The sequence below is a fragment of the Salmo trutta genome, chromosome 3, assembly GCF_901001165.1.
Source record: "Salmo trutta chromosome 3, fSalTru1.1, whole genome shotgun sequence".
NCBI classification, from domain to species: Eukaryota; Metazoa; Chordata; class Actinopteri; order Salmoniformes; family Salmonidae; genus Salmo; species Salmo trutta.
The window spans coordinates 37,715,075-37,740,956 of record NC_042959.1 but is presented as its reverse complement, the minus strand read 5'-3'; the positions used below and the strand labels follow the sequence as shown (position 1 = coordinate 37,740,956).

General features: G+C 46.3%; 1 protein-coding gene across 2 annotated transcripts in view; it reads right to left on the bottom strand.

Annotated features, from left to right (window-relative positions):
- Positions 1–25,882, bottom strand: part of slit3 (slit homolog 3 (Drosophila)) — a 199,660-nt gene that overhangs the window by 57,503 nt on the left and 116,275 nt on the right. For both annotated transcript variants that reach the window (XM_029733602.1, XM_029733608.1), the window contains exons 5-7: positions 19,309–19,380; positions 13,371–13,442; positions 104–175 (exon numbers count right to left, since the gene is read on the bottom strand). In XM_029733602.1, coding sequence (XP_029589462.1) covers positions 104–175; positions 13,371–13,442; positions 19,309–19,380 — 216 coding nt within the window. The remainder of the gene's footprint in view (positions 1–103; positions 176–13,370; positions 13,443–19,308; positions 19,381–25,882) is intronic.

Sequence of the window (25,882 nt, the reverse complement as noted above, 5' to 3'; positions counted from 1 at the left end):
ACTTTCGACCATGGCCATAGGGCTCTGGTCGAAAGTTGTGCACTGTATAGGGAATAAGGTAGCATTTGGGACACAACCAATGGTATCCTCGTCATATACTCACAGAGTCCGCAGCTTGGGCATGTGGTTGAAGCTGGACAGAGGGATGAGGGTGATGTTGTTGTTGTTGAGGGTGCTGCAACAGAAGACGAGAGAGACCGACAGTACATTTAGAAACAAGAGCCACAATCCACAAAGACAGTCATCGGGTTTCACAAGTAGAGAAAAAGGCATAGGAGTAAGAAAGTAACACACTGATCTAAAGAAATGAACAAAAAGACAACGCAAGTTTTGGGCAACGAGCCGCCTACAGTCTCCGCAGACTATCTATATGTCTACTGTATCTATCTATCTCAGTGTATCCAGAGGTGATATACAGAGCATTCATTTACATTACATTTAAGTCATTTAGCAGACGCTCTTATCCAGAGCGACTTACAAATTGGATCGGAAAGTATTCAGACCCATTCCCTTTTCCTCAATTTGTTTACGTTACGGCCTTATTCTAAAATGGATTAAATGAATTGTTTTCAATCTGCACACAACACCCCATAATGACAAAGCAAAAACAGGTTTTTCGAAAAAAATTCTAATTTATTACAAATAAAAGTATTCACAGCCTTTGCTATGAGAGTTGAAATTGAGCTCAGATGCAACCTGTTTCCATTGATCATCCTTGAGATGTTTCTACAACTTGATTGGAGTCCACCTGTGGTAAATTCAATTGATTGGACATGATTTGGAAAGGCACACACCTGTCTATATAAGGTCCCGCAGTTGATAGTGCATGCCAGAGCAAAAACCAAGCCATGAGGTCAAAGGAATTGTCTGAAGAGCTCCAAGACAGGATTTTGCCGAGGCACAGATCTGGGGAAAGCTACCAAAAAAATTCTGCAGCATTGAAGGTGTGTTTGGAACCACCAAGACTCTTCCTAGAGCTGTCCGCCCAGCCAAACTGAGTAATAGGGGGAGAAGGGCCTTGGTCAGGGAGGTGACCAAGAATCTGGTCACTCTGACAGAGCTCCAGAGTTCCTCTGTGGAGATGGGAGAACCTTTCAGAAGGACAACCATCTCTGCAGAACTCCACCAATCAGGCCTTTAAGGTAGAGTGGCCAGACAGAAGCCACTCCTCAGTAAAAGGCACATGACAGCCTGCTTGGAGTTTGCCAAAAAGCACCTAAAGACAAGATTCTCTGCTCTGATGCCAAGCGTCATATGTGAAGGTAACCTGGCACCATCCCTACGGTGAAGCATGGTGGTAACAGCATCATGCTGTGGGGATGTTTTTCAGTGGCAGGGACTGGGAGACTAGTCAGGATCGAGGGAAAGATGAACGGAGCTAAGTACAGAGAGATCCTTGATGAAAACCTGCTCCAGAGCGCTCAGGTTCACCTTCCAACAGGACAACGACCCTAAGCACACAGCCAAGACAACACAGGAGTGGCTTCGGGGAGAAGTCTCTGAATGTCCTTGAGTGGCCCAGCCAGAGCCCGGACTTGAACCTGAACGTACATCTCTGGAGAGACCTGAAAATAGCTGTGCCGCGACCCTCCCCATCCAACCTCACCGAGCTTGAGAGGATCTGCAGAGAAGAATGGGAGAAACTCCCCAAATACAGGTGTGCCAAGCTTGTAGCGTCATACCCAAGAAGACTCGAGGCTGCAATCGCTGTCAAACGTGCTTCAAAAAAGGATAGAGTAAAGGGTCTGAATACTTATGTAAATGTAATATTTCAGTATTTTTTTATTTTATAAATTTGCAAAAAAATCTAAAAAACAGTTTTTGCTTTGAAAATTGTATTCTAAAATGTAATACATTTTAGAATAAAGCTGTAAACGTAACAAAATGTGGAAATAGTGAAGGGGTCTGAATACTTTCCAAATGCACTGTAGCTAAGTAGCAGAAGCAGTGGAACCCTTCTCACTCACCCAGAAGGGGTGTATTCATTAGCAAACAAGTGTTTCTACTGAACAAATTCAGGTAGGTCCCTGCCCATTTGGTTCCTATTGAATACACCCAGGTGCAACAGGTTTGCTTGAACAACACAAAGATGCTTGTCAGAGTACTGGATGACGCCTGTTGTTCACAGCATACTGTTCATCCATACCTCATGCCTTGCCTGCCTGTCTGCTTGTGTTGTGGGCCATATGATGCTGCTGGTGCTGGCGTGTCCACAACAGCGTGTAATAAGCTTTAGCACAACGAAGATATTATCAGCAGCAGCATGCGGAGGGAGGGAAAGAGGGAGGCAGCAGTAATTCCCTTTCTCTCCATCCAGCAACAGTAGCTGTGAATAGTACTACTTAGCAGACTTAATCTTGTAATCTAGCCATCCCACCCCTCCGTCACTAGATAACCCCCTCCACCTCCACCCATCCCCTCTGCACCACCTCCCTTGGAAGTGTAAATGTGCACCTGTTGTTTCTAAACTCGGGACTATAATGGTTCCGGATCGGCTCGGTAGCTAGAAACAGAAAGCGCTGAATCCTGTCGGCGAGACGACGGTAAGGGTGGAGCAGGAGGCTTGTTTTACAGCGTCTGACTGTACTATTACTGGTAATAAGGGGTTTAGCAGGACTAGAGAGAACGCCGATCGCAGCAGATCCACAGAGTGGAGTGGACAAGAGCAAAGACTGACCTGCTGGTGTTTACAGTTCATGCATGTTTTAAGGAAAGTGGTGGGAGCACCAGGCGGCGCCCACTGGGGCGACGCCATGTTGATAACGCTGTTGGACCTGCCATGTATTAACTCTCACTGTAACAGGCTGATTCAAACCCATAAAGGAGCGAGGAGGAAGACGGATATGACTACAACACAGCGCGGTTCAACATATCTGTGTTCAGATTTCTAATTCGACCACTGGAAAATCCCCATCAAGGCAACAGCAAAGCTCGCAAAAAACTAGGGTTGCATGAAAAAAAGTGAAGAAGAAAAAAAATCCCCTAAAATAAAATACTTGTGGAATTTTAAATGATGTTTTCATATTTATTTTGGAAGCAATCAGCAGGGGGAACACTTTATTAAGAACGAGGGGGGAAAAGGCAACAAAATGGCATGGAAAATGATTGTTATTCCACAATTAAATTATATACGGGCTGGAATCACCCTTGTCAGTGCTGACCAAATTGGCACTTCCATCCCACTTGTCAAGGCCACTGTGGCTCTGAGGCTCATCCGGCTCAGAACTACTGCTGGTTTTTTGCCACAGTGGAGGGAAGGAGGGAAGGAAGGAGAGAGAGGGCGGGGAATGAGCGAGAGAGAGAGAGAGAGAGTGGGAGAGAGAAAAAGGGAATGAGAGAGGGAGAAAGAGAGAGGAAAGAAAAAAAGAGAGAAAAGAGAGAGCATGGGTCGGGGATGGGTCTGGCTGGGACTAAGGGAGCAACGCCCTGGTAAAACCCTGTAATATTGAACCATCAACAGGGGAAAATGGCCTCTGCCCAGGAAGGACACTCACTTATCTCCCCCCCCCCCCCCCCCGGCCAGAGAGAGATTTTTCCAAGGAGTTGCCTGTCGAAGATAACGAGGAACCAGGAACCACTAAGGAGTTAGCGTCCAACGTGTTCAGCTACATCCGTATTTCAACATGGTCGTTTTTTAACACTGTCCGGTCCTAGAGGGCATTTAGCCATACGATTCGCAATTGATCCCATTTACTGGGGGCCCTGTGCAATTTGTACTGATTACAGTAATCACACAGACATGACAGAACTTCTCCAGTATGTCGACTACAAGGGAGGCAGTATCTCAATTACGCATAACAGCTCTTTCAAGGTCTTTGTCTGCCTTGTTAAATCCACTAACCTGCAAATCTAATATTGGAACATTAGAAAATGACCTAATGGCAAAATATGATGAATTCCGAAATCTGTTGGAGCTGACATTAGCCTCTCAGGCATGTCTGTCTGTCACAGGGGGGACATGTAATCTGTTGTGTAGTGTAATGTAGTGCTGTATAGGGCCTCTCTCTCTGTCCCCAGCCAGGGAGGCAGTGATGGAGCTGAGTCTTTACCAGCAGCTCATGAGGTTGATGCTATCGCATGTTGTCTATAGGGCCTGCGGAGTCTGATCACTGCCCCAGCCGTCAATCCCTCTTTCTCCCAGCTCTCTCTCTCTCGCTCTCTCTCTTTCAATCTCTCTCCTTCTCTCCCTCTCTCTCCCCCTCTATCCCCGTCGTCCTTCTCCGCCTCGCTCTCTCTTTTTCCTCCCCACTCTGTCCTCCTCTCGCTCTTTCCGGCGGCAACCGTCGGGGACCGCCGCTCTTCCTGATACCTCTCCATCCTTCTCCCCTCCACTAACAGCCATGTTCTACTGACACCCTCTCCCTCCCCCTTTCTCACTCAGCATCCCTTTTATTCAGCTTCTTTAACGTTTCGTTATTTTCCCCGCCTTGAACCTGCACAGCATGAATTAGCCTGAGTTATTTATTTCCTGATTGAACCACTACTGAACTAATGATTCTTAATGAAAGCAGGGAATGTTAGCTGAGTTAATACAATGCACCAGGAAGACAATGGCGTCTATGTGTCTCTATTATGTCGCCTCTAGGCTTTAATGGGATCAATAGAGTATCCTGAATTATAACTTGTTGTGTAGTGGGACAATGTTACTTTATGATTTTCTTCAGAGCTCTATCGATGTCCTGGTCAATAGGATTATTCTGCTACTAACCGACCCCATTACTTCTTAAAACAGAGACAGGCTCTGTCCGAGGTACGGGTTCTCAGATATTTTTCTAGTACAATTTCTTTCTTCGCTCTCTACGATGCTAAGAAAGCTTTCCCACAGTTGCAAAAAGGCCTACTTTGGGGTCTCGAGTGCTCTCTGCCTCTCTCCAGACCCTCATTAAGGCTTTTTGGAAAGGGCCCCTGGATACTTCACTTTTTAAAAAAGGACGCAGAGAGGGGGGCTGGGGCTGCAGTGGCTGGTGGGTAAGACAGGGCTGGAGCGGAGCAGTGGGAGGGAGGGTAGGGCTGGGATGGACAGGAGGAGTGCATACGGCTCAGTGGAGCTGACTCAGTTACAGAAACTCACAGAGGCTTGAAATCAGGGGCCTGAGAGACACGCAATGCGACATGACGGTGTCATCATCAGCAGCACACTGCTCTGCCATGGTGTGTGTATGTGTGTGTGTGTGTGCGAGCGCATGTGTGGCTGTGTGTGTGTGAATGTGACAGAGAGTGTATTTCAGGAGGTAGGTGAGGAGATTTTCCCCCAAACCTCTTTGACTGCTCTCTCGGCGGGCACATTAGAGTGGCACATTGTAATATCTGAGGGGGCGAGAGGTGAAGTTTCCCACGGGTTCTGCTCCTGGCCATTTCTCCCTCACAATGGGTGTGTGTGGGGAGGAGGGGGGGGGGCAGATTTAAGAGTCTGGTTCCTTCCCAGGAACGACCGGAGTGTATTCCCTCTCTCTCTCTTCATCTTCATCATCTCACTAAGCCTCCCTAAAGACACCGTGAGAGTGTGTGTTTGTGTGCGTGTGTGTAGAGGGTCTGCTTTAAAGCCTTGAGTGTTTGAACCAGGCAATCTGCATGTTCCGTCTGTGTGTGTGTGTGTGTGCGCGTGTGTGTGTGTGTGTGGGGGGGGGGCTCTCCTCTTCCAGAGTCCCATAATTGTCTCAGATGCCTTCCCTCCCTGTGAGAAGTGACATTTCCACCACGTTGTCATGGAACTCTGGAAAAATTCACCACCACCAACACAACAGCCAATGGCACGGCGGCAGCAGTGTTGGAGGCAGCGGGTTGAGAAGTGTCGAGGCAGCGGTGGAGTTTACAGAACAAGCCTGGAGTTCTGGGGGCCTTGATGTCAAAACAAATGAGCAGAGTGCCTCCAGATGAGGCCTCATTTCATTACAGCCATCATAACTCAACCACCACTTGTTGCGGTGTGGCGGAATCCAATCCGAAAGGGATGGGAATGTTTGCCTTTGTTTTGCTTAGCGCGGAGGGTTCAGCTAAAGCACAAAGGCGCAATCAGATGCTGTTGAACTCGCAGATGATAAACATAGAAATAACATGATCTGCAGCTCAAAACCCGTCCACGTGGTTTGTGTCTAAGTCAGAGACAAAAGGAAACAGTGAGGCGCTCGGGCATTTGGACATTATCTTATCCAATAGAGACATGCTTTATGGACCTGGGAAATGTAATCTGCAACGGAGAGTAGGGCGGAGGGAGGAAGATAGAGGAGGGTGGAGGGCGGAGGAGGAGAGAGGAGGGAAGACAAAAGAGGGGGATGAGAAACAGAGAGGAGGATTCAGCTATTGGTTCTGTAGATGGAGGGCACTCAGTATTAGCCAGTCACATACTGCAGCAAGAGGCACATGTAGGACGGACAGACAGACAGACAGACAGACAGAGAGAGAGAGACATGAGTGCCGAGCCATTGATGAGGCCATTACAGCTTAAATGAGGACAGATTGAATCTAAGCTGTTCCCATCCCTTTTTGTCCTGGCGTACAGGAGCGAGTGATTAATTGTGCATTGGGTTGGCTCTGCTGGGACACGGTGGGGTCGTTCCTCTCTCTCCTCCTCTCTCCTTCTGCTCCCTACCACCACTGCACTGCTTTGGCGCAGTCACACCACCCAGAGATATCGTAAGGGGCCACGTCTGGTGGCAAGGCAATTTCCTGTGCTTGAAAGTGCTGTTTTCGAGCTAATGACAGCCCCCCCCCCTCACTCGTCACCCCCCCCCTTCTCTCCCTCTCACTTCCCCTCTCTCTCTCTCACTCTCTCGCTCTCCATCTCTATCTCCATCTCTCTTTCTCTGCCTGCTATCTGACTCATAAAGACTGTTCTATTGGCTGAAGGCAACCTTTCAATCAGACCACACTGAGGTAAAGACTGATTTGTCCTTTGGGAGGCACACTGGTGTTGGGGATTATAAATGCATGGAATATCTGATTCACACAGAAGACTCAGCCCCTGACAGTCTCTTCTCTCTCTCTCTCTCTCTCTCTCTCTCTCTCTCTCTCTCTCTCTCTCTCTATCCCTCTACCCCTCTCTCTCTCTCTCTCTTTATACTCAATCTCTCTGTCTCCCTCTACCCCTCTCTCACGCTCTCTCCATCTCTCTCTCTCTCTCTCTCTGGGTTATGTGCTCCTCAGTGAGCTACAACTGGGCCGCCATCTCTCTAGCCACAGAAAGGCATTAATCAAGAGGAATCATCAGCAGTGTTTATGACATAGAAGTGAGGTCAGAGAGGATACAGACCGAGGGGCAAGGAGACTGAGTCTATGTCAGGTCACATCAATTCCCTGGAAACGTCAACGATCGCCTGGCCAAGGTACAGCTGACTGACTTAAATACCAGGTAAAGGCCAGCCAAACCAAAAGCACTGAATAGCAAAAACATTATATTTTTGACCCGGTCCCTGTATATAAAAAAATATTTTTCTGAACCAATGCATTTAGGTTTCGATCAAACACCCACGCGTCTCGCCCTAGACGGCTCTGGAACCAAAATGCAGCCACAGAAATGCGATAGTTTCTTGTGATCACCACAGCTCGGAGCAAATGAGCCGCACTGCATATAACGTAACAGTACTACTCCGCCTCACCCACTAACACTCTCACCATACAGCATCCATTCAGTCTGGTTCTCCACAGTCAAATCACAACCAGGTCCCACAATGCACTTTCAACAGTTCAAATAAATGACACCGAGTTAACTCCAAAGGCAGTAGGCAACAAGGCAGGGGTGGAGGGGTGGTGGGGGTGGGTGCCCCCCCTGGTTGGTGTATTTTGGCGTGCCTTGGGTTTTCGTGTGAGAGAGGTGCTTACCACTCACCAGCGGGTCCGAAACATCATTAAAGTCTGTAACCTCAAAATAAAATAACAGCAAAAATAGCAGTAATAGAAAAGAATGCACTAACAAACAAGCCTGGTGAATCAGCGTTAACATAAAGTGAGGGGAGTCTATGTCCCCATTCAGATGGTTATGAAGTAACTAAATCACTCTAGTTGGAACACGGAGGTCCCTGTCAAAAAGTCCGGGAAATGCAGAGGGCACACATTGACAAATGACAGTGTTTGGCAGGGCGGAAGGAGAAGGAGGAGGAGGGAGGTCGTTTGTGGTAATGTGAAAACTTGGTCCCTCCCTCTTCTTATCAATGCGTGATGAGGTGAAAGTCACCTTGAGATACCTAGCATGGAAATGTCTCAGCGGCACTTCCATTCCTCATAAAAAAATTACAGAGCCCGGTAGGTCGGCATACACAAAAAAAGAGAGTAGCGTTCATTGAGAGCCAGAATTTTCTGTACAAAAAGTGGTCATTAAATATGCAGCGGCCCCTCTGCTCTGGAGAGTGCAGCAGGAGGGGGGTAGATGGAAGATGGCCATGTACCACTCTGGTAAGAACATAGGGGTTTCCAAAGATGACCTGCGGGCAAGTCTGAAATGCTCTTTGGCTTTTCAAAGAGCATTTCAGATTTGTATAGATTTGTAACGGCTGAAGGACAGATTTAACAAATGATGTAAACGTTATAACCAAGGAAATAATGTACAAATAACATTTCTGCCAGTTTGATTTCTAACATATTGTAAGTCCTATTTTTATCATAATAGTTTTCACAAGTATAATCTAATTTTACTCTCTCAGTTAAAAATTATAAGCCATATTCACCACCAGTTAATTGAGGGTAATATTTGCTGGACCAGTGTTCTAATACAATGCTAATATTTTGATTGTTGAAAATCCAATAAAATGCGTTTTTTTTTTTTACACAATTCATTTGCCTAGTGAAACTTACATTTAACAAGTATCTTCAAGGACATCTTGACATAAAAGCTGCATTTATTCAAATCAAATGTCCTAAGAGCAGAAACCGTCCAATGAATAATCATCAAAGAATCAGTGGCATATTAGCCCATCCATCCCCTCCACCCATCCACCAGCTGTATGTTGGCCCACCATGCAGTGTGCTCTGCTGGCTCCAACCCTTTTCTCCATCTCATTGAGATGCAAGGCATGCCCAATATAAGAAAATGTCCGAGATAGCTTTGAAGTCATTAGTTCAGTCATTAGCACATTTATGTTAAATCCAAATTACAATTCATCACCAGAAAGACCCAATCATTTATTTTGTGTTGCTTGGCAGGCGTTAAACTGTATTCAGTCATTTGAAGTCACAGAGCTGCACTCATTATGGAGGCCTATTTAGTCCTCCACTAAATCAGCTCTTATTCATTAGCAACTTGGGGGAATGCTTAACATCTAACACAAAGCTGACGTGATTGTATAAGGAATTCTTCTCGGGAGAAATAGGCAGGGACTTTTGTATTGGTTGTTTTCTATGATCAGAGAGATTTCTCAGCCACCCATGCATCAATAGGAATGAGGTCTTTGAAATGACTTGTTTATATCTAAAGTCAGATGATGCTCTTTTTTTAAAACAAGTTTAACGATCATTGTGATTAGAAACATCACGTGTCGACCACCCCAACTTTAATTGTGTCCATCTGACTGTGAGTGTAAATTCATTCCATCAACCAGTTTCTATTTACATACTGTAAAATTCCCAATTTTCTTTTGGGGGGTTTTCCCTCCTGGACAAAACACATACCAACATATTTCCTTTTTTAAAATTTTTTTTATAACAATGTTGTTCTCCAAAATACTTTGTAAAAACATGGTGGTCTGACAATGTGGAACAAACATGGTTGGTCATGGAGAATTTTGTTACATCAATAATACATTATCTTTGCTTTTCCCTCTTTACCACGGGCTCTTAGAAGGCACCGATAGTTCCCATGCCAGATCTAATAGAAGAATAAATAAAAAAATACCCAGTAAGGCACAGTTTTTGTGCAGTGATACCCTTTGATCATATCACATGAAAGAGAAAGGATCTCATCTATGAGTTCAATTCAAAGGCTAGAAGATGGCACAAGTACAAATACACTGAAATACACTGGCTATCAGGAGAGATGGACATCTTCTGCACCATGAACAAGAACCAATTGTAATATCAATTCTACACTGTTACACTGGCCAATAGATATAGGCCTGAATATGAAGATGCTTTCTGGTACGGTATATACCGTATACCGGAGTACTTGTAAAAAGCCACCGGATGGTTTTTCAATAGCGTCAAAACTATTTATTTTAAGTTTTCCAATAAATTGTAATATTTGAAGCTACTTTTTAAGTTAAAACCTGCAGTCAACTTGTGCAATACACGTTAGGGGCTAAAGCAGATTGCGTTCTTCATTTCACCGGTTATTTTACATTATGAAGCTTACCGTAGTTCCCCAGAACAGCTGAGCCAGTCACGTGCCTGTTTGTAAATAACACAACGGGAGACGGCGGGAGCTGATGAGTCCATAGCGTTCTATATCTATCAGCGAGTCTCTGTTGTGCAGCGCACATGAGGTGATGAAGCTACACTCGTATGCAATTCACAACTAAATGTTTGCCGTCAGAAGTCAAAGAGCTCTGGATGAGTTGTCTGTACAAGCTGCCATTTTTTCCCTGTGCTTCCTACTTGCATTTTTTTCTCCTTTGTTCTTCTCCCCTCTGTTCCGTGTACACATGCTGCTCTTCTTTCAGAAAAGCATGCATCACAACTTCGTTCATTTGCACAATTTCTCTCATTCACTTTCGCTTGTAAATGTCCACACTCACTGAAAATGACATTCGGTAGCTACTAACTATGTTTGTATGAGCTGGATTTGCTTGTCTTTGCAATTAGTTCATGTTCATTTTCGCTAGTTAGCATTCAGCTAACAGCATCTACATGATTTTGCTGTTAGTTTGCACTACTTTTGTTAGCATTCTGGTAATAGAGGCCCTTTGGGCTTTTCTTGCATTTTTAGCGCCACCTTGTATGCTATGCCAGTAATACGGTAAATCCAGGGATAAGAGAAGGACAGTATGACAATATGAAAAGCTGGATACCGCTGAACTTACTGTATCTATTCAGAAAATGTGTTACAGATATATGATCTTAATTTGATCACTCTTTTGTTGCGGAGAATCTTCCTGCACTTGCAGTGTATTTTAGGTTTAAAAAGGCTTATAAAGTTTGTAATTTCCACTTTGAAATGTCAGACTTGATTTGCCCTAACGAAAAATGTATTGCCCAACAAATTTTTTCCCCCATTAATTATAATCCACATATTAATTCACATTTCCTGTTGCTGCAGCATTATTTTCCTGCTGTAGCAAATGGGCTCAAATTAAGATCCTACATTTGTAGGTACGCTGCCATAAAATCGAACACTTTGATTTATTCTAAAAGAGAAGATTGCTCAAAGAAAAAGCCAAATCTACCAAGAGTGCATAACCTAATCAATGCCTAGTGCTCTAGTCCAATCAGTGTTGTAGTGGTTCTTGGAGAACTGGGTATACTCAAACTTTGCCAAAAAAAATGCCAAAACGGCCTGTCTGGCGAAGGAATGGCGCCCTGTGTGAAAAATTATATGAGAAACAGTGACATGTATTCTAAAATGATAAATCCTATTTTGGTCTTTCACAGTCATGCCAACCCAAGCCATACCGTGCTAGTAAGCTAATAGTGGGCCTACTATTGAAATAGATAAATTAGGCTGTCAACTGAGTCAGAAATCCACTGGTTTCAGATTTGTAAATTTTTTTTTCTTCTTCAGGATTTCACTCTCAAAATCACACACACACACACACACACACACAAAAAAAAAGTTAAACAACAAAATTGTATGTTCTAAGTCCACAACAATGCTTAAACCACATCAGGAGACCACTTTTGAGATCTGGGAAAAATCTAAGATATTTTGATTTTTGAGTGTAGTTACTACTTTGATTACGCATCAGTGGGGATTAAGAAGTGAGCATATTGAAAAAGAAAAGTGGGCATGCGGCATATACCTGTGTATACCCACCACTACAGCACTTAGTCCAATTATCATCTCCGTTTCAGCTGCATGGACATATGGGCGAATTATCACCTTTAAACAACTTGCATTTACATCTTCACATCCTCCACTGACGTCCGCTTCGTCATGGTCTGTGGTCGAGCACGAGGAAGGCGCAGTGTTGTTCATGACAATTGAATCCACACACGCTGACTTTTATGTCTGGTCTGCTCCGCCGACTAACGCCATCTCATCTCCGTCGTGCCATTTTGTGCTGCGGTCATGAAACCATCGCTAGCTGCTCTATGAGCCAAGGCAGGGCAGAGGGAGGAGGACGCTTAGAATGAACAGCCAGTCCAGCGGCAGAATTACTATCTTTCATTCAAACATATTCTGCGCTGCCTTTGAGCATAGCCCTAGTATGAAACCTCAAGTAATGTTAACAAACCAACCAGCTTTTTTGCAGGTTTTCTGTAATGCCCGGCGAGTGAGACTGACTGTATGTCTCTCTTGGTTACAAAATGAGCCCTGCTCTAACAGGGGGGGGGGATGACAACTGCATTAAGTGCCCTGCCAATGAGCTGATGGATGGGCTAGTATCTGGGAAATGTCTACCCCCCCAGCAATATTGTCCTGTACTGTCCTATCGTATCCTTAGTAGTGCTGACTGGGCTATCTTCACTGTGCTAGGGCTGGAGGTGCCTCCAATGAATCCCTCTGCACCAGGTCGTAACAGCCTGGGGGGCTGCAGGGGCATGTACTTCCCTCCCCTGGCACTCAGACCAGTCCAGGACCGAACTGGTCCAGACCCCCCAGTAACACCCTCAGCCTCAGGGAAGAGTTTCAGACACCGTGCTACAGTATGGCAGCAGCTCACCAGCCAAATGCAACAGTGTCTGTCAGGCCAAGTACCGAGTCTAGTTTAAAAGCTTTACACTACGACAGAGGACACAAGCTAAGCCTCTAGTTTTCCCACTGAGTTGTTTCAGTGCATTACGCTATTCCCTGACAAGGTTCTGAACGTTTTGGAACATCTAGACATGCATATATTACACCACAGCAGACGACCGTAGAAATAGTTTTAACAGGCAACAGCGCACGGACAGAGGATGCTTTGAAAAGTGACAAACAAAATAAGACACCTTGCAAGGCACTAGCTAGCAGCTTAATGTCACAACGCAGCACTGAATGACAAATGAGCCTGTGCAAAACCGCGGTCGCACAGTCGATACGGAGAGACAGAAGGCACGCGGCGGACAGACAGACTAACACATCAGGAGGATGACACTATCACTGCTGCCGCTGGCAGCATGCACAGGTAGGTACGCCGCGCCTATGCGACTTCACATGCAACACACTTTGCCCTTGGAGGACATTCAACAGAAAACACAGGAAGATAGAGAGATAGCGAGAGGGGGAAAAAAAGAGGGAAGAGCAGGAGATGTCCCTGCAGATGAGAGGAGAGGAGAGGAGGAAGGGTAAGAGGAGGAGGGGGACTCACAGTATCTCCAGATCGCGCAGGGCTCGGAAGGCTCCATCTTCGATACAGCTGATGTGGTTGCTGTCCAGTTGCCTGAGGAGAGATTAGAGACAGGAGTCAGCGGCAGGTCTGTCTGCAGGCGTGGAGGCGGAGGGTGGAGGGGGCTGCTGGAGGTGAGGGCTGCAGGAAGAGTGCCGCTGGCTGGGGATGAGTTTGGCTGGGGTGGACTGGTGGTAAGTAGGCTATCGCCAGGCAGCGCACAGCACACACTCAGACCTCAGCTCTCACCTCTGTCTCACTGCAGCCTGCCAGGTTAGGAAAGGAAAGGACCAGCTGGCTAAAGTGGCCTGTCTGGCTGCAGCCTATCACCTCACTCTCTACGCTGCCCCGTGAGTGGAGGAGAAGGAGAGAAAGAGAGAGAAAGAGGGAGGGAGGAGGGGAGTTTGAGAGAGAGCGAGAGAGAGAGAGAGAAAGCGAAAGAGAGAGAGACAGACAGACAGAAGGAGAGTGAACAGGAGGCTGGCTAAAGCACACAGCCCATCCCGTCTGTCAACTCTCTGTAAATATTAATTGCATTTTCTCCCTCCCCCTCCTGTTCTCCCACTCCTCCCACCCCTCTACCTTTCTATTTTTTGAAAGTCAGAAAGGGAGTAATTTCATTACATTAGAGCAGCCAATCCATTACGAGCTTTTACCGGCTCTGTCACTGAAACAATTTAATTAAAGGAGAGGGTTCGTAAATCAGCCCGGACTCCCAATGCTCAGAGCACTCATTCCTCTTCCTCCTTTTCCTTTTCCTTTAATTTGCAGGCCTAAGTATGCAGTCCCCCCCCCCCCCAACCCCCATCTCTCCACCCTTCCTCTCTCCTCTCTCTGCCCCCCAAAAAGGAGATGGATGGAAGACAAGGCACCACAAAGGGCAGACATTTAGAACGCTCTCCCAGACCATTTATCCAGACTCCAAAAAGCTTCTGTGACATTTAACCTGTTACGGACACAGCCTATACATCTTCTGCTCTAGGCTATAAAAAAAATACCATATCTCCCTCCTCTAATCTCCTCTTCCTAGACCCATCTCCTTCTCTTCCCCATCTCTCCATCCCTAATCCTTTTTACTTTGCTTTCTATCTTTTCTTTTCTTCTCTTCCCTTGACTCTCCTCTAGTAAAGCATCTGTTTCCTGTCTGGTCCTTATCTCTTAGCCGAGGAGACAATACATCCATTTGGAAAGCGTTCCCCCCCCAGAGAGGAAATGAAATAGGTAACATGTTGAATTACAATGTCTGCCGACAGATTGTGCGTTGACGCCTCCTATGAGATTATTCCTTCACACTTGGGTATAACACATTCCCAGTGAAATATCCACAATGAAAACGACCATCTGTGTAGGATGGAAACAAGCAATGTTATGGCGCAGTACATACAAATGACGTATTGGAAGCACGCTTGCCAAGCTTAATCTAACTTCCTGATAAAATGTCTTTGAAATCATTTCATAATTAGTAAATGAGTATCATGTGAACTGTATAAATAAATAAAGAGAGTCGCACACTATAAACGCCGAGTCATTTACTGGGTAAAACACCAACGTTTCGGCATCACCGTGCCTTCTTTCGTGTGAAACCTGACAAGCCTAAGGGAGGAGGACACCACGATCAAAGCTTTTTTGTTGTTTCGACCCTTTATCTCCAGTTTCCATTTTAGGAAACATCTTGAAGACGTACTGACGTACTAGGCTCTAAACAATCATCATATCATGAGAGATTATTTCTGTTGTCTGACAGCTGAGTGCACTTGGCTCCCTTCAAGGGATCGCAGGACCACTATCAATCCCATGTACAGTATAGGGCGGGAGGATAGCTATGTGTGTGTGTGTGTGTGTGTGTGTGTGTGTGTGTGTGTGTGTGTGTGTGTGTGTGTGTGTGTGTGTGTGTGTGTGTGTATGTGTAATGGGTGTTATGTGGGGGGAATGAGAGTCCCACATTTTGTTTCCTTCCATGTAATTATGTTGGCCTTTAATCATCCCAGTCATAAGCAGCATTGGCAGTTTGATGCTTCTGAATTCCCAGCCCCATATGGAGGAGTATGAAAAGAGGAGAGAGAGAGAGAGAGAGAGAGAGAGAGAGAGAGAGAGAGAGAGAGAGTGAGATACAGAGAGAGAGAGAGAGAGAGTGAGAAAGTAGAGAGATACAGAGAGATACAGAGAGAGAGAGAGAGAGAGAAAGAGATACAGAGAGAGAGATACAGAGAGAGAGAGAGATACAGAGAGAGAGGGAGTAGAGAGAGAGAGGGAAAGAGAGGGTAGAGAGTGGAGAATAAGGGAGAGGGGAGCAGTCCTTAACAGTACCGACCCACTCAGACCAGCCCTATTAATCTGTCACGGGGAAGGATGGAGCAGGATGCTAAACCAGCAGCCGCAAACCTCCCAATTAATTTGGGGACTCGGTTGATCGACGTTCATCAGCTAAGACAACATGAAGTGAATGAGAGGATCCGTCTCTGTGGTGGAGGGAGCGGGGAGCGCGGTGGAGCGCGGCTGCCCGGAGCTGGAGTCCCTAACAGAAAGGGTCGGCGTCCCAAAATGGCACCCTATTCCCTATATAGTTCAGGGAATAGGGTGCCACTCGGGCCACAGCCGTACAGAGGCGACTCCGCTGTCACTGGGCTGGGGTGACGGAGAGACTGAAGGGCTTCAGGAGGAAGGGATGGATAAAATGGAGATAAATCACACAGCCAGTCTACAGCTAGCTACCGTGTCCTGATTAGCACAGCTAGAGGGCAGTACAGACAGTGGCTAGCCAGTGTCCTTCTGTGGATGGAGGTGGACACAAGGCCTAAAGACTCTCTCTACTAATACTGTGTGTACATGGACAAAGGGGACACTGCAGAACCCTTCTGTACGTGAGAGCCCAGTAGCCTAGGAGCTGTGCGTTTGCAGCTGTGTGTTGGTGTCCGTAGCGTGGTTCAGTGAGCAGAGGCCTGGGTACAGCGGTACAGTGTGCGCTTATAGTGCCGTGTGGTGGCGCGGTCAGGTAAGCTGCGCCAGAAGCAGTCGGCGAGCTGCGGACACAGCATTCTGGGTAGGGGAACATGGAGTGAAAGACAGAGGTGGAGGGTGGGGGGGGGGGGTTATGAGTTATGCACATGCATTGTTTTCCCAACCAGGTGCAGAACTGGACTCTCAATCACACCTTGCATTTAGTTGATATAGCATGACTGAGGCCGCAGTGTTTAGAACCAGAGGGATGTCAATGCACTGGTCTCATATATGGCCAATAACTCACTGTCAGCCCAGCCCAGTGGAGGTTTGGTTTGCTGGCTGGCAGAACTCTCTATACTGCCACTATCGCAACATAATGTCTATGTTATGTGCAGATAACCTTATAAGACCTACAGTGGGCAGCCGTTTTGTTGCTGATGGACAACACTGTGGATTGGCCGATTGTGCGTACGATAGACAGATACGGTAGTCAGTCAGCAGCGCGTGTGTGTGTGTGGAGCTGACACTTAACTGAAGCCAGCCAAGGGCGGCAGGCCCAGAAACCCCAGATAAAGATCCTGTCTGCTCTGACATATACAGAGTTGTGACAAATTTGTCTCATTTGTTGAGAGAGCAGATTAGAATAGCAACCTGTGCCAGTTTCTTGGCAGTTTAAAAAAACGGAAAAGAAAGGCAATCTGATAGCTGAGTGAAATTAATGCCACTCCAGTTTTCAGTAGCCAATAAAGCTTTCTCCAGGATATCAGGGTTGGGATTACGAGTGTGGGGAGAGCGGAGTGTCCCTACTTCTGTAGCGCAGTACAAAAGGAGGGCATTAGGAGAAAGAGGGGAGAGCATATGAGAAAATCAATGCACGGGCCAACTGGGACCTGTCAGGGTTTTTCTTTGGGAGGAAAATGGAGGGTTGGACTGTTTCGGCAATTAAATCAGGAGTCACCTTGCTGTGCTGGGGCTGGGGTGGAGGTGCCTGAGGAGGATGGGGAGGGGGGGGGGTGACGGATGGGGGTTACTAAAGAGTCTCAGGCAACCAGTCACTGTCTCCCTTCCTCCCTGTCTCCCTTCCTCCCTGTCTCCTGTGTGCTCTGCAAACAGCTGAAGAACTGTGCTAAACGCTCCAACCCGGCGACGAGGCTGCTGTGATTGCCCGTCCCTCTCTCCTTTCTCTTTTACTCTTCTCTTTCACTCCTCTCTCTCTCTCTCTCTCTCTCTCTCTCTCGCTCTCTCTCTCTTTGATGAGTAATGAGCAGCTCGCTCTCCATTCATCAACTGTTTGAGGGAACTGAGTGTGTTTTTTTGGGTTGGGGGGGAAACACAGGGAGATGGAGGGGCACCTCTCACACACGTTGACCTGTGGAGATGAGTGAGGAGAGAGAGAGGGGGGGTGGGTGGTCTCATCTGGCCAGGGTCAGAGTGGGGGGAGGGAGCTGTGAGTGACACCCTGTTAACTGAATCTGAGATGGGGAGGGGCAGAGGGCGGTGGAGGGGAGCCTCATTGAGTGGCAGCGGTGCCCTAACACAAACAGACAGGCACTCCACTTATTTTCAAACACAATTACTCTGCCCCGAGCTTTAAAGCCAACCTGGCTGACTGTCACTCCTCCACGCAGCGCAGTGCATAACATGAACCTCTGACTCATGTCCTTAAAGGAGATGCCTTACTTTATCACACTCGCTTTTGGAATAGAAAGCATTGTGTGGCTCTGTTTATTTGGTGGATTGCACAGATGATCTATAGCACCACAGGCAGGGACAGGACAGGAGATCTGGTAGGTAATGGAGGCCAGCTGACTCCGGTCTGTCCTTTATTCTCTCTTCTCTCTCCTCTCTCTTGCTCTCTCTCTCTCTCTCTCTCTCTCTCTCTCTCTCTCTCTCTCTCTCTCTTTCTAGATGGGGGGGACCTGAGTGGGTTCCTGTCAGTCTTTAAAACAACATGCAGCTGCATTCTCATAAAGATAACCAAAAGGTCTGGTTCAAAAAGGCACCTCAGTTCAGCCGGCAACACCGAGAGGGAGTTTATATAGAAAGACAAGCCAGGTTTCGTTCTATGGATGCGTGCCAAAAAAAGGCACCCTATTCCCCCATAGGGCTCTGGTCAAAAGTAGTGCACTATTGGGAATATGGATATGGTGCCTGTTGGGACGCAGTCTATCACGTGAAAGGGAAAGTGGATGATGATCGGATAGTGGAGGAAACCACCCAGAACTACCCAGAACCACCAAGACTGACTTACAACCCAACCCTGGGAAAAGGAACAGACCGAATCGGACTGATTTACATACAAGCGGTGATCCTTAACTCCAAACACAGTGGTCGGCCCATTAAGCCTAAACTCAACAACACGCCTCCCTATTAATTGCAGTGAATCATCGATAAGCCCTCCTCTGATTGGCTGATTTGGGACTGAGTTTTGGGGAATGCAATGTTTATTGTTCTGGGCGACGAATGGCGGCCATTGGCTGGGAATTGCTTTCTCTTTCTCTCTGATATTCTGCCCAAAACCATCACCCGGCAACATGTGTGGGGAAGCGTACGTTGGCGTACAATCATAATATCATCAGACTCCATGCAAATCAGAAGCAGCATCTCACCACTAATACTGAACTGAAGTAACCATGTGGTGGAATCCTGTCAACGAAATTAAAATAGAAGGCCATCTTACTGTGGCTTGATGACAACCTGGGTTGTAATTCCCTAAGCAGGATGAATACATTTGTCAGTGTATTAATTGCGGTGTTATTTATTCGAATCTCGTGAATTAAAGCATGAATAAATGAATGGACGAAGGAATGAATGAATGAATGATCGGACGGGAGACTAACTGTTCCAACAGACCTGAACCCATCTGCCTCTGACAAAGAACTTTTTCCACACTTGTTTTTCACAGAGAAGCCGCGCCAGGTGCTCGTTAAAGGGCTTTCTATATACGGAAGATAGAGGAGGACGGAGTGTGGCTACTTACAGGTTTTTGACAGTTGTGATCCCACGGAAAGCCTTACGAGGAACCGCCTGGATCTGGTTCTCACTGAGGTCTCTGGGGAGCACAAGATAAAGACAAAGATGAAATGTTAGGGGGTTGTTTGAAGGCCCAACTCACATTTCAGAGAGGCGAAGCGCTTAAGAACACATGGGCATTCTGGAGCATTCTGGGGCTCCAGCATTCTGCTGAGGAGTAATGATAGCCATCCCTTTGAAGTCCAAAATCAAATTGTTCTACAAACCATAAACGTCATATCTTCCCTTCCCTCTCTTTCTGCCCTCTCAGATCCCCCTCTCTCTCCCTCTTATGTGTGTTTGTGTGTGTGTGCATGTGTGTGTGTGTGTTGGGGCTACATATGTGTGTGTACGTTTTTAATGTAAAACATTTCAACATTTTTAACTCAAGTAGAGCCTTTTCAATAGGGTTCCATTATTCTCCAGGAGAAATGAAGCAATCACATTGGGTTTGAGTAACTTGAGAACGCATGATAGAAAAAAAAGAACACTCACAAACTAAGACATGGCAGCACATTACTACCCTGACAGTTTTCTTTCTCCCTCTATGCATTCGGTTATGAGCCAAATGATTTTGGACATGTCACAATGGTTTCGCTTAACTTTATTAAGCTTGTTTGTTTGTAGATGCTTGTCGGCAAACATCATTTTGAAAGGCAGAATGCAATTACTGGGCAGGGAGGAAACAAATGAGATATGGAATATCTGGGTGGATAATCAGGGTGTCTGTCTCCAAGTCATGTCTGCTCCACATAACAGAGAGAGACCACCGGTGGGCTTAACCCGACTGCTACACTAAGGCAGTTATTTATCTTACAACGTGTCCTTGTGGGTAAAAATGATGTGGGTAAAACGAGGCGCGAATTAAAAGTAGGAATCTCGGAGTGTCGCGGCACCATTAGGTGCAAAAACTCGACGTACGGTACCCACTTTTTTGGAAGCGAACCACATCGATTTCGTCCTCACGTTATATCGGCATCGAACACGTCACCCTCCGTAGGAGAGGGGGTGACCTCGACGATTTATTGTTGAAACGAGAGGTTGCCTGGATCTTTCATTTAAAGACCCCTGCTCCCTTCGGTCTCAACGTGGACTTTGACCTGAAGCCATTCTTGTAATAATTGTGATTTTGCTATTGTAAATGTTCGTAGACCTATATAGCCAAATTGCATCTATGATCGTATGCTATCCATTTACGTTTTTTGTATGTTCTATTTATATCTGTAAATGAACCTATGATATGATTACAGACACCTGTGTGTGTCCTTTGATCCTATAAAAACGAGTGACTGGCCGTGTTTGTCATTATACCCTGATGAAGAGAGCTTGTCTGTTGAAATATTGGTTATGAGGTTATTACATTATTGCATCTGAGCTCCTAGAGTGTACGGCTCTCCTTGTCTTTTTCAAGTGTTCTACTCCGCCCGCCAGCACCTCGCCTGAACAGGTGCACGTTTCCTTCACCCCCAGCTTAACCCCACTGACCTTGTTTACAACCAATTCCAGCGGTAAATAATCAGGCAAGGATCCAAATATACTGTGGAATTCTGCCAGCCCATTCTCTCTCACTCACTCACTCACTCACTCACTCACTCACTCACTCACTCACTCACTCACTCACTCAGCAGGATCAATAAGTTGACTCCAAACACAATGGTCGGCCTAACCTAACCTCTCTCCTTCTTCCTTCTGGCAGCCTATAATTAGGAATTAACCAGAGTATTGCCAGCAATTTCCTCTCAGGATATTATAACAACACCATTAATTGGGTACCCCCCCCCCCCCACCACCTTCAAATACAATTGGGTGTATGTTATTAAATGGGAGCCCAATCAAGTTTTATTAGTGCCAGAAATCTTAATTAGTGTGTTCTAATATGCAGCTTCAACCTGAGTCCAGCTTTATTGTTCCTGACGTTTTCAATAGCCTTGCATTCTTTGGCCAGGGCCTTTGTTTGAAAAGAGATGCACAAATCACCAGTACCTCCTTGAGTTGATCTAAACAGCATGGGGTTTTGTGTATCTTTGACTCAAACTGCGATGTACAAAGAAGGCAAACATTTGAACGAGCGTAACTCATAATACGCCACTTTAACATGCAGCACAGACGGAAAATGTATTTTGTGTTTATACCTCCGACACATTGGGTAAGAATGCATTTTTCTTTCCGACTGCTTTACCCATTGCTCTCACTCTGACGTCGATGGCATAGATGCAAAACGGATAAAGAATACTTTATTTTGTATTTTCTTTCTCCCATTTTTGATTCTTCTTTTAGTCTGTTTTGTTTACATTTTTCATGAATGGCGGGCCTCAGGTCCATTATGTCCTCTATGCGCGACAGAGAGTGAGAGCCTACGGCTTTTCCCGGTTCCAATAAATGTTTTCTTGTTTTGTTTACTCGGCTGTGTTTTCTCCATCCTACAGAAGAAAAAAAAAATGAAATCATCCAAGCTAAATAAGAACCGTTATGAAATACAGTCTCTCTCTCTCTCTCTGCGGTTTTGAGCCACCTCAAACCCTCACGCCGACGCACACGCGCGAGGTGGATTGGATGGGGACGCACAATCAAACAATATGCTGCCACATAAATGGAGCGTCTGCCACAACATTGGAGGGCACCATACGTTCTCCCCCCAAAACACCACAGCAACATGTATGACGTAAATCATATCGAGGAGAAGATCTGTAATGAACGTAATATAATAACATGTTACATGTTCTGCCATCTGCTGAGCAGATATAGACCTCGCCTACTTAATCTGTGATAAACATCTGCCCACCAACCCTTGTTGAGCAGCACATTACACAGTGCTCTTGGCAGGCCATGTTGCTTTGTTACATGGTGTATGGATCCTTTGTCTGTATCCTCAGTGTCTCATGTTATTTTAGGTGAGTCAGATCTCCACCTTCAAAGAGACGATACTATCATCTGGCTGAAATTGGCTTCCCGCCTCAGAGTTAAAAGGACACACAGACAACAAACAGTGTAATATCCACACTGCCCACCCACTCGAAAACACACGCACGCGGAAACACACGCAAACACACACAAAACAAACAGAACACACTCATCCCCAAAAAACACGCGCGGCACGCGCACACATTTTGGAGTGGGGGAGGAGAGAGGGAGTGCATCAGTCTCCTGACACTGACAATCTGCTTGCAAATTTCATTAACTTTATTTTCCTTTCACCCTCCTCTTTCTGACTCACAGGATGGCTGCTATAAATCTCCTATTGATTCCATTAAAGCCTCACATGTCCAGACAAGCTGGCAGCACAAAAACATATTACTGATAAAAGCCTAGCAACACACTCAAGGATATCTTACGCACGCTGCAAGGAGGAGCCGTCCTCGTAGCGGGCAAACACACTGCACAAACACAAAGAGAGGAAGACGTTTGGGATTTACTGGTAAACGTGATCCAAGTTTATTCAATTCAATTTTCTCAACAGACGCTGAAAAATAATGAATGGCATGGCAACACAATTCGCTTTCTATTTCGAGTTATCGCGGCCTCTCCCTTCACTGAAGATGAGAGGGAAAGTGAAAGAGGGACAGTGAGATGAGGAAAAGCCCCATTTCCATTGAAATTGAAATACATGGAAAAACAGCTCAAAACCTCAACCATCATCAACACGATCGTCCCAATCATATTATTTACTACCGTAGTCAAAACAGACATATGTCCCTCTTCATAACCCTTATTAACAGCATGCTGCCATAAAGAGAGGATATATACACCCAGTTGTTGATTCTATACCGCTGACTGGTCTGCTACCTGCCTATCTAGGGTACCTATCAAACAGAACAGTACAGGAGCGGGTGTGCTATCTAGGGCTTGTTGCTCTCGGCAGGGCGATTATCTGCATGCCAAATTTCATTTCCAGCTCGGCTCGTCAGTAGCTTTCTGTTGCCTGCAAGCCACACAAACAACATCCACATCCCAATCAAGCCCACCACCGCCACCCCAGCCCAGCAGGCCCCAGACCGATCCAGTCCAGGCCCATACTAATCCAGTCCAGGCCCAGACCCCCTCCCTGGGCACGGCTAGTGGCAACGTCCCAAATGGCACCCTATTTCCCGTACCCATAGCGCTCTGGTCAAAAGAAAATAATTTGGGATACACACAGTGACCTACTGTACCAGTGCAGCAGGAGGAGGAAAGATGGGAGATGAGGATTGAGACCAAAGGCTCCCTCCCAGCTATTTCTGTCTCTGATATTAGATTACATTATTCATTTGAAATAAATGACACTAACCAGGTCAACCCCCATTGCTTTTATATTACATTTACCCCCTCCTCCCATATACACCCAGCTCCAGGGAGGACAGACAGTTCAACATGTGAACCTAGAGTGGCGGGGAATGGAATGGAGTGGAAGACACTGCAGGGCTCGTTAGTGTTTATCACAACACTCTGGACTGGTGTCCTCCGTCACCCCTCTTTCCTGCCAGGGAAACACAAACCCTGAGCTCCGTAACACGAGAAGCCATTATGTGATTGCATACGCTGAGTGTACAAAACATTAGGAACACCATCCTAATATTGAGTTGCACCCGCCTTTGCTCTCAGAACAGCCTCAGTTCGTCGGGGCGTGGACTCGACATGGCGCCGAAAGCTTTCCACTGGGATGCTGGCCCATGTTGACTCCAATGCTTCCCACAGTTGTGTCAAGTTGGCTGGATGTCTTTTGGGTGATAGATGCGGGAAACTGTTGAGCGTGAAAAACCCAGCAGCGTTGCAGTTCTTGACACACTCAAACCGGTGCACCTGGCACCTACTACCATACCCCGTTCAAAGTCACTTAAATCTTTTATCTTGCCCATTCCCCCTCTGAATGGCACATATACACAATCAATGTCTCAAATTAACCTGTCTCCTCCCCTTGATCTACACTGATTGAAGTGGATTTAACAAGTGACATCAATAAGGGATCATAGCTTTCACCTGGATTCACCTGGTCAGTCTATGTCATATCATGTTCCTAATGTTTTGTACACTCAGTGTATGTAACCCACGCAGGCCCGTTTGGCCCCAGGTTGATTGGGGCAGGGAGCGTATATGTATCAGTGAGGCATATTTGTTTGATTTCACATATCCATGATGTCGGGACACATTACCGGTGGCTGGCACTAGCGAGAGCTGACAGGGTTAAGACAGCGTCTAGGCGCCTGCCAGGCCGCCGCTCCCCTCAGACGCCCAGCCAAGCCCAGACCCAACGATGCTGCCTGACTTATGAGATGCACATTTCAGTTTTCTTTCATTTCTTTCATTAGAGAAAAAAAACCCCAGCAATAACGGGGTAGAGAGAGGACCCCAGAGGGGCTGGGGATGGGGGAGCGTTTTTGTTTTATGAAACCCGAGACGTCTTCAACGGCTGAATCGGCTGACTCCGAGCAACTGCGGGCTCCGCCAGGTCCGTCTCCATTAGGGTACTATCGCCAATGAGGTGTGCTCTCTTGTGTCACAATCCCCATTTTCTTCTGTTATAAGAGGCAGGCTCTCTCTCTCTCTCTCTCTCTCCCTCTGGGGAGATGTAAAATTATTCAATATAGATATATAAAGAGTATAATACATATTGAACAGTGGGTGGCTCATATTTCAGTGTTTTACAACCAGGGTAATGGCGATGATGGGGTAGAGAGAGGAGTAGTGTATTCTCTCTATGCTGCAGTGGTGTGCTCTGACTGCAGCGAACGACTGGGAAGTATCGGTATTGGTTTACAGCCACTTTTGAAAAATGGAGACAAATTAAAATGCTATGGATTTCTCCCCTCCTCCAAAGGCTTTAAAGTCTAATTGGCTTTCAGGACGACAGTAGCTCTTAATTAGGTTGGAGCATGAAGGAGCGTTTTCACGGGGATGATGGGATGGGGCGGGCAGGCGGAAGGGTGGATGGACTGTGTGACAGGGAGCTACTATGGTCAGATGGATGCCTCTTAGTTTCAGCATGGAGCTCGGGTCTGGACATCCGTATTTCACACAAAGACACAAGCCTGGAAGACCCGATCAGCCCATTCACTCTCTAGTCTATCCAGTCATTCGGCTTGGATTGTGGTTTCCCACTTTACTTTTACACTGAATTCTGTCTCTTAAACAGAAGGGGGCCTCGTAGTTTAGAGATGACGTACACGAAGGAGGTGGCAAAGTCCCAGGCAGGAACCACACGACCCACTGGGTTTGGGTACGTCGACCTGTGCCTCATAACGAACATCTAGCTGGACCATCACATTACTGAATGTCTCTTTTCCCAATGCTGCAGATTTGGTCTCGAGGTTGGCATGTCTGGCAGAAGGAATAGAGAGCTTGATTGCTACTATCTCCTGGCTGACATTTAAAGAAGATTAGGATACGTTTGAGGCTGTATTATAAGCACAAAAGGATGGGAAGGATGGAAGGAGTCATATGCATGCAAAATGTAAAGTACATGTACCGTACTTGTAGTTTAAAAATGTTCGCCCTCCATACTTAACCCTCCACTGTGGTGACGACAATGACAACACAGGCTATTGGGATTCTACTAGCGATGTTGAATT